General features: G+C 41.4%; 1 protein-coding gene across 1 annotated transcript in view; it reads left to right on the top strand.

Annotated features, from left to right (window-relative positions):
- Positions 1–408: 408 nt before the first annotated feature.
- znf704 (zinc finger protein 704) overlaps positions 409–10,151 on the top strand; it is a 163,988-nt gene continuing 154,245 nt past the window's right edge. Inside the window, exon 1 of the mRNA XM_055634558.1 lies at positions 409–1,005. Coding sequence (XP_055490533.1) covers positions 745–1,005 — 261 coding nt within the window. The 5' untranslated portion in view covers positions 409–744. The remainder of the gene's footprint in view (positions 1,006–10,151) is intronic.

Here is a 10,151-nt window from a genome sequence, read left to right as displayed (position 1 = left end):
TAACTGAAATTTCTATCCTCTATTTCTGGCCCTTTGCTCATTTCCACAGACATTCAGCTGCCATTATCTAAATTTCAGATTCCATCCTCAAATCTCCTTGCTTCTTTAACCAAAAAAATTGGTTAACAGCAGCAATACCTGTTTTAAATTCTATATAATTTTGTTGTGTTTGATAAAACTCCTACAAAGATGCCTAAGGACTAGGTTTTTTGTTAATTGAATATTTTTTTGGTAATTCAATAATTTTACACCGTAAATGTTCGTGAAAACTAAATGTTGAATAACACAGAGAATGATAAAACTGGACATTTAAAGGTTATTTTACAAAGAGTGAAGAAATGCATTTAATTCAAAAGCCATTTAGAAAAATTGCATTATATTTACTGATTTGGCGCTTGTATTGGAATTATGTGGGAAGAATATCACAGATAAGACTTGCCTATTAAGTCAGGACTTTCAATTTATCCACCTCTAAATCTACTCCTTATTAAAAGAAACAATTGGCTTCAACTAGGCATTCATTCCGCTATTTTTCGAAATCCATTTCTATTTTTTTAAGTTGCAATGTCAGCTTTGCGAGGGCTACGAAAACAAACAACTCTGCTCTGAATGCCGGGCGGTTTGTGGTTTGGTTTGTTTTTTGAAAAAAATTATAATTTTAGTTATTTTTGCAATTGGATCTTTGCATATAATTCCTTGCAATAAAACCAATCGAAAGGGTGGAGGGGGGGCAGAAACCTCGCGATGCAAGCTCGTCGTTCTGCAAAGAGATCGATTCTGGGCAGCCGGGTTTGCGCTCCAAGTCCGGCCGGGGATGGGCAGCTCATCCCCGGGGTGATCCAGGCGCTGAAATCCGAAAACAAGGAGTGTGGGGGACGATGCAACCTATACATGGTCATGCTGGAGGATGGCACCCTGCGGGAATACCCAGAGGAGGAGATCGTTGTGATGGGACCCGGCTTGCACACCCACGGCAACAAAGTGCAGATGAAATGCAGAGAGAAGGTGTGTAACTCGGCGAGAATATGGATTGGCAATGTATCAGTTTTATGCCCGGTTTTAGCCATCGTGTGCGCTCAAACGCTGCCACGCTGCCAATAAGAGGTAGATGGTCACAGCAACACCTACAAGCACCACCCACCCACCCGCCCGCTGAGGGTTGGGGACTGAAGCCGAGACGAACCCTCCTGGTTCATTTAGAGGCTCCGAGCCCCCGCTGGATCCTTTGTGGATCTCAGTGCTGATGGGAGGTAACACAACCTCAATCTGACCCCGGCCAGCGAGGTACGTGCAAAGCTTAATCGATCACGGCGTGACTTGCTGATGGCTGGACACAACCTGCCTGCTGGTGGGATTTTTCCTTTATCCTTCCCTGCAGTGACAGCGGGTCCGAGAAACCAGCAGCATTAAAAAAACACACACACAAATGTTAATATTTATTAAAGTTTTGTGCGATTGTTTGTTTGAAGTGGCGAGTGCGAAAGCAGAGTATGTCTCAAATAGAAGTGTTTGATCATGGTTCGGGTCTGTAAAACGTGTTGCTGTTCACCTGCGCAGGGGAGCTTTGTAAAGCTGTCCGGCGCCCGCACTGACACAAACACACACAACTGCAGCGAACAGGAACACAAATAAATGAATGCCCAGAGGAAACCCGAGAAAAATCGCGCCAAAATTCTCCGATCGGAGAGGAAGTGTGTTTCTCTCTCTCCATGTAACATGCTGGTGTTATTGTAGATCAGCCGCAGCGTGTGTATGTGTGTGTATGCCGCCTGTTTACTAGGGCTGTTGCAATCATTCATACCTCGAGTGATTGAAAAGCTTCATTGAAAGGTTGGGTGTGGGTGTGTCGTAGTTGCCGCTGCTGACAGCACGTCCCCGACCCAACCCAGGAAGGCAGAATCTTTGGTCAGAACAGAGCAACCCAAATAATTGGATGCACACAGCGTTCAGCCCTCGTGCACTTTCGGCCTGATCACGAGCAAAGGGCATGGGTCTAAGCCGCGCCCCTCCTGGTGTGGTCAAATTTCATGCTTTGGAGCCGTGCAGTCCAATGTCAACTGTTGCAGTCGGGAAATGCATATGCACAAAATACTTACGTAGAAAAATATTTATAAAAGGACTCAAGGGCCGTTCGATGAGCAGGGTGCGGGTTTTGGTCAATGTTAATGTGTTTCCAGTCAGATTGGCACTGAACTATGCATTTATAAACGACGGCAACAAAGGTGTATTGATAGATAAATGTTTTATGAATATCATCCTCGGGGTTTTCTCTATTTCTCTTTAATTGCATTTGTTACTAGTATTGTGATTTATTATTTAATAATCACGTGTGTTTGCTTTTAATGTTCTGACACCAGATTGTTTAAAATTACAGAATATAGTTCAGGCAAACATAAAAACGGGTCTCGATCAGGTCAGCTCGGTTCACTCATCAATTGATTAATTCTCCCATAACAGCAACCGAAGGCATCCTACATAACCTCAAGGTCTTTGTCTGCCATTTTTAATGGATCTCATTTATATTTATAGGGTGATTTCACGAAAGGTCACTGGAGCGTAGATCCGCACCCACGTGACCGAAAATCTCAAGTGGAGGACATGCTAGACATCCGGTACATGTTAATGGATGGGAAAACACGCACTTTCCCACCCGTTAAAAACATAGAAAACGGCCAGGTTTTGATCTTCAATTTATTGTGCCAGTCGGGGTGACCGTGAGGCACAGCTACCTAGATTTACAGTAAAAAAAAAAGATAGAAACTAAGGTAAATTAAAGAGGGAGCTGAAGGTGCCAATCCAGCGGAAGTGAACAGCGGACATTTGCCATGGAGATTTAAAGGTCCAAAATATCAGGAATTATCGCGTTTGCTCGCTGAATTTCATCAAAAGTAAGGCATTATTGAATTACTTTGATGAAATTCAGCGAGCAAAAGCGATAATTCCCGATATTTTGGACCTTTAAATCTCCACGGCAAATGTCCGCTGTTCACTTCCGCTGGATTGGCACCTTCAGCTCCCTCTATAATTTAAGCTGTGCCTCACGGTCACCCCGACTGACACAATAAATTGCAGATCAAAACCTGGCCGTTTTTAATGGGTGGGAAAGTGCGTGTTTTCCCATCCACTAACATGTACCGGATGTCTAGCATGTCATCCACTTGAGATTTTCGGTCACGTGGGTGCGGATCTATGCTCCAGTGACCTTTCGTGAAATCACCCTATACCTGGAATTACTTGACCTTAAAATTAACATACACGTTTTATACTCAAAAGCAACTATGAAAAATAGAAGATTGTGATGTGAACGCATTGTGGCTGAATGAGTTGTATCTTTACTATGCTATGCCATGAGGGAGCACAGTGTTGTGCTTAAGATTCTGCAGATACTTGAAACATGCTTGAACCATTTCCAATGCATCCTCGAGGAGAGGGGATATATTTAAGTGCCAGATTCCCAGGCTCAATGTCTATAAACTGGGCTTAGAGGGTAGAAAAGTAGAATCACAGAACGGAAACAGGCCCTTCAGCCCACCTTACCTATGCCGACTAAATTTGCATACTCGACTAGTTCAATTTTCCTGAATTTGGGTCCATAACTCTCTAAACCGTTCCTTTCTATATAACCTGTCCAAATATATTTTAAATTACCTAATTGCAGCTTCTCCTTGCAGCACTCCAGATGTGGACGACTGAAAAAGTTGCCTTTGTTTGACGTATCAAAGTGCAACACCTCACACCTGTAAGAGTTACATTTCATATACCATTCCTTGGCCTACCTTCCCTACTGATCTTGAATTCTGTTGTAAATTTAGATATCCATCCTCATCCCATCAAATTTGGCTTCATCTGCAGATCTGTACTTGTGGAAATTATCAATATGTTCTCCTGATTCTCAGGAAAGGAATTCTGCAACAGAAAAAATAAAAATAAAACAGGGAAAAGATATTGGAATTGTTGGAGAGATTTTAAATCTGAATAGAAGATTGGCACTTTTTAATAATTTACACATTTATATATGTGCATTTTCTGGTGTGGGTATTGTTGACATGAGAAAGATGTCTCTCGGTAAATTTGATTTGGTTGTTCAATAAAAGCCTTCACAGTAGTAGTCTTAAGATACATAATAAGGACACTTTTTTAAATTGGTATTTTAAATTACATAAAATCGTATACAAATTAGAAAGTTTTACTGCTTTTGGAAGAAATATAGCCTGAAACACATTATTATCAAATTCACTCTTGACCCCTCTGCTAACCCCCCACTAACAATGTAAAAAGTCATACAATTTTAAAGTTTGGGTAGAAATAAGGTTATGGATCGAGGTTATGGATCAAGAAACTAGTCCCACCTGGATCAGGTGGGACTAGTGTAGCTGGGACATGTTGGCCGGTATGGGCAAATTGGCACTATGACTCTAACTGCAGATGTTGGTTTACAAAAGAAGACACAATGTGCTGGAGTAACTCAGTAGATCATCTCTGGAGAACATGGATAGGTGACATTTTTGGTTGGGACCCTTCTCCGGACTTGGTCAAAGGCCACATTTAAAGTTGTGAGGCAATTTTGGTCGCCGCAGTGAGGAAGGTTGCAGAGGACCAGAGAGGGTTCACCGGAATGTTCCTGGATAGGAATGTAATAGTTATGAGGAGAGGGTGGACAAACTTGGATTGTTTTCTTTGGATCGTCAGAGGCTGAGGAGCGACCTGGTAGAAGTTAATATAATTATCTGATGCATAGGTAGGGTATATAGAGACTGTGTAGGTTTAAATTGAGAGAGGGAAAGTTCAACTGAGATTTGCAAGGCTGTTTTTCATATGGAGAATGGTAGATGCCTGGAATGCACTGCCAAGAGAAAGAGATAGAAGAGCAACTTACAAGAGGCATTAAAACAGACATACGAACGGACAGGAAATGTAGGGATATGTGTATGTGTAGGCTGATGGGATTAGTTTAATTTGGTATCATGACCAGCACAGGCAGGATGGGCTGAAGGGCATATTCCTGTGCTGCACCTTTCTACATTTCTGTCTGTATAATGAGGACCAACTGCATCCATTTCATTTGTTTGTATAAGTGTGACATTCTCACCAATCCTTGTTATGATTCCGTGCAATGACTTGATCACTGGCTACTCTTCCAAACGTAAATTAATTTTTGGTGCTTTATTTCGAAAAATTCTTCTTGTTGTTCCCTTCTTACCCACAAATCCTTGATCTCTCAGTCTTTATTGCAGTACAGGTACAAAGCCCTATGAAATGGCAAGACTGCCAGGAGCACAGTTCAGAGGGAGATGAATCACAAGATGAATCACAAGATGATAACTTGGTTATCTTATGACCATGAGTGATATTGCGCAAGCATTGTCTTAAGTTTGGATAACTCCCTAATTGCAAATCTTATTTTCCAGCTAGCTGAAAATTATTGAAGAAATTATATAACTCAGAAAGCGATCAATTCTTCATGGAGAAAGAAATGTCAATTTAAAATATTCTGAAGTTTGTGATTTAATCTTCACAGTGCTATAATGTTGCATTCAAGTACCAATGTTAGAATGCACATAGGACAGAGTATGGCTTAATCATGTAAAGCAGCTGATTAACACTTTGTTTCTAGTAAAACAAAATAATCGTGGTAGGTTTTCAGTTGACTGCTCCTAGCATAAATTCATTTATTTTACTATGTATAATTTACTCTCTACCTGTACTGTAAGTTTGCATTCAATATGGTGTTGGTTGAACAGGCATGCTAATGAATACAGCATTAGACATTTTCCAAAATAAAATTTGCATGTTTAAAAGATTTCCCATTTGAAAATAATAAATTAAAAGTGAAGCAACCACTTGCTGACTTGGCAGGTGGTGGTATCTGACTTGGACAGGTTGTGGCAACTACAGCTCTGTGCTACTGGCATCTCACCCCTTTCCCACCCTCCCCGACTTGATGCATTCTGACTGTATTTCTGACTCTCCCTCTCTCCCTCTCTCCCTCTCTCTATCTCCCCCTCTCTCTCCCTCATTCTTCCCAAACACATGCCCTCATCTTGCTCCTAATTACCGAGCAAGCAATGCCATGATTAATAATGCAGACGGCTGTAAATGTTTTTGGAAATCATCATCAAGGCTGAAATTGATAGATATTTGGAGACTGAGGGTATTGGGAGATCTGGAAATCAGTTAGAAAAATGGAACCGCAGGATCAGGCTTGATGTCACTGTATGGTGGAGCAGATTTGAGGCTCCTGCATCTAATTGCATTGTCCAGGCCGTGTCCTCCATCTCTAGTTTTCCTATCCCCACAGCAAGCCAGCTGGTCAGTGTGGCTGCTGAATGAGGAAGAGAATAAAAATATTCTAGTGTGAGCTTGCTGTTAAATTCGTCAGCAGTTAGCCAGAACTCCCTGTAGATTTGGAAGCTGTGAAATTTGGAAGATTATTGCCAGCATGAAATTAGAAATCAATTCAGTTTAGGTACAGTACAGAAGGAAATTGAGTTTTACAAATATGAGTATTGAGATAAAAAGCTAACCAATTTTGCATGAGTTAACTCAGGATGTGGTCATTAGATGAAGACTTGACTGTGTTTAAGGGGCAGGGTGTTAAAGATCTCTAGGCGCTCTGGGCAATAATGAGTTGGTGTTACAGACACTATATGATGAGTCCTGATTTTGTACAGTGGAGTTGCCGAGAGAAGGAAGAGCAAATAAATTGATTTGCTCAGATGGAAATGGAAAATTCATAACAAGATTCATCAGTAACTAAAGAATGGCAAAATGATCTGTGGGTTGCCTCTAATGAATATTGCCTACAAAATCTCCACCTAAAATCATGTTGCTCATAGATCAGGAATTTTAGAATAAAACTAGACCAAGTGGGACGGGTCCGTGTCACACAGGAGGGCTGGTCCCCCAACGCAATATTCCACCACACACCCATAACCCCCACTTGCGCAGGCGTGGCTGACGGGTTGCCGTTGTGCCGCCAGAGATCCCCGTTGTGACGCGAGTCACGGCAACCTTTCCCAAGTGCGCCTCCCATCCCTCTTCCAATACCCCTATCCTCCTCCATTCCCCCTCATCCCCAGCACTTCCTCCCCTCCTCTTCACCCTCCCTCTTCTTTCCCCTCTCCTCCTCCCCTCTCCCACTCCCTCCTTCACTCCCTACCCTCAGTCACTCCCTCCCTCCCTCCATAACCCCTCTCCCCTCCCTACCCCCCTTGACGTCATTGTGCGGTGGAACGCTGCTGTGTTTTTAGAAACTGAGTTTTGAAATCCCATTGTGATGTCATTGTGGGGTGGAACACTGCTGAGGGGCAGACAATATGTAAATGAGATCCCATTGTGATGTCATTGTGGGGTGGAACACTGCTGAGGGTGATGTCATTGTGGGGTGGAACACTGCTTAACATCAACATTTTGTTTTGTTCGTGAATAACGTAAAATAAGGCATCATTCTGAACAAATCTTATTTTTGGCACATCACAGGACAATGGTGAGTAAGGTGGTGCAAAAATTGTAGCGCTATCGTGTTCTGTTTTTGCGCAAATATACGTACGTACAAATCGACAAACAAACAAACAAGATGAGAGTTTTAATAATATACTAGACCAAGTGGGACCTGTTGGGTCCCCGTCACACGGGAGGCCTGGTCCCCGAACGCAACCCGTTCCCCCAACGCAATATTCGACCATTCATAGCCCCACTAGCTACCATGTGCCGTTTTGCCATAGTTCAGGGAGCACATTCGCACGCATAAAAATATATAGATAGATAGATGGCGATACTATAAAGTGACACGTGACAATTTCCATGTTCACAACAACACCTTACCTGGTATTTAGTGCCTTCAGTGTGTTGAAATAATCAAAGCTGCCTTACAGTCGAGTTATGAAACATTTTAGATGCAGATCCATAGCAGCATATATTGAGATTAAAAGTTTGATGAAGGAATTGAATATAACGGAAAACCTTCAGGAGTATTTAAGAGGAAATTAAAACTTTCAAGTTTGACCAAAAACATGACAATTGATGGAGAAATCAAAATTAGGATGAACACAAGGGCACAATTTGAGGAGTGCTGTCACCTTCAAGGGTCAGAGAGCCATTGACTCTTACAGCAGAGAAACAGGCCTTTCTGCCCACTCCGTCCATCAACTCCCGATCCATCATAATCCTATTTTCCAGCAGCACCCAGCCTGTATTCTTCCAAGCTGTTGCACTTCAAATGTTAATTTAAGTGTTGTGAGAGCAGCTGCCTCCACATCCTTCAAATCGCCAGATTTAATTAATTATTCCCCCCCCCCCAATTTGCAAATGCCAAATTTGAGATTGTAACTTTGGTCACAATAATGGTCATGATACTAAAGTGGATGATGTTGTAGATGGCAAAGATGGTTGTCAAAAAATGCGCAAGATCGTGATCAGTTGGACAGGTGAAACATCACTAGTGACTTACAGACTTACTCCAGAAGGAGAATTTCTTGACAACAACACTAGCATGATGAAATTCAACTTAATGCTTTGTAAATCACGCTGTGCGCAATTTTTAAGTCTTTATTTGTCCCTTTTCTATTGAATGCAGCAAGTTTCCATTGTAATTTATTTTAACTCAAGCTGCTAGAAAACAATTACTTTGCCATTTGTTAAACATAACAACAAGAATTGCTAGTACTGCAGATGTAGTCATTTGTCAGTATTTCTTTTGCTTATCAACCTGTCATCACTTTCTGTCATCCATAATCATATGAAACTGGTAAAAATCTTTTTGGGAGCTGCAGGGTGTCTGACATTTCTACAGTGAATGGTAAACTTTAAAATAAGCAAAAAAAAAAGAATTCACAACAAAGTAAGCACCTAGTTGTGTTAATTTGAATAAAATCTTCACTAATTTGAAGAAAATCTTCACTGCTTTACGGTACATGATGTAAGAAGCACTGACGCAATTTCTACATTTACATAACAAAATAATAATAAAGAAAACTTGGAGTCATATTGGTGGGGTGAAAAATAATGGCCTATGAGAATATTTGTGGTCTGCAAACAATGTCATAGAGCTATAAAGTCGTAGAGTCATACAGCATGGAAACATGCCCAACTTGCCCATGCCGACAAACATGTCCCATCTACACTAGTTCCACCCGCCTGCATTTGGCCCATATCCCATAAATCCTGTCGTCTCCATGTACCTGTCTAAATGTTTCTTAACACCATGTTTCTTAACGTCTTAATGTCATGTGATAAAATCTTCAGGTATGCCTGAGAGGGCAGACGTGGTCCTGGTTTAATATCTCACCGAAAGACGGGAGCTCTTAGGATGTAATGCTCCCTCAACAATTCAAAGTATCAAACCAAATTATGACACGAGTCCCTGGAGTGGTATCTCAACCCACAACGATTGATTCATCGGCAAGTATACTACTTCCTGAGCCACAGTCAATCTTATTTAACGTTACAATCATTGAGCAAGTGGTTCCCTATTTTTAAGGATGTCAGTTAGCTTGACCTTGCAATCAGCCTTCAGGTATTCTGCTCCTGGTTTCAAATTGCATTATTATCAATTGTTCATTTGAGGAGAGAATAAGATCTACATTGAAAAATACTTAACTGAGATTTTCCATTTAAATAAATGCTATTGTAGCAGATTGTACATCAGGCATGAGACTAGAAATATCAAATTATGTCCCTTTGTTTAGAACTTTTTGATATCCAAGTTAATCAGTTCTGTAATATAGCTGTGGTGTCTCATGGATGAATGGATACCCCTTTGACGGAGGGCAGGGGAGCTGGGAATGGGGTGGGGGAGGGGATAGTAAAGAAATGGAAAATCAATCCTCCATTGTTGTAACATAATAATTGGACATGCAAACAAATCTTACGAGATCTCTGCCTGACCAAACTCCTTGATGATTTTGAGAAAGTGTTACCTCAAATTAGCAATGGATCTTGTAACTCACAGTAGGTCTCTTCACAATAGGCATCTTATATGCACTTAAGCATCAGTAGGAACTTATGCATGTTTCTTGTTGATTTGGTGAAGTTCATGCAACCAGGGTGAGCCAATACTCTTGGGTCTGCCCACCAGTGAGAGATGGTCTGATCCAAGGAGTTGGCAGCTGGGATAGATCAGTCATGACCATATTGAATGACGGGGTAGACTG

This window comes from Leucoraja erinacea, chromosome 4 (genome assembly GCF_028641065.1).
Source record: "Leucoraja erinacea ecotype New England chromosome 4, Leri_hhj_1, whole genome shotgun sequence".
In the NCBI taxonomy this organism is placed as follows: domain Eukaryota; kingdom Metazoa; phylum Chordata; class Chondrichthyes; order Rajiformes; family Rajidae; genus Leucoraja; species Leucoraja erinaceus.
The sequence above is the reverse complement of the archived record's forward strand: the minus strand, read 5'-3'. Positions and strand labels throughout refer to the sequence as shown.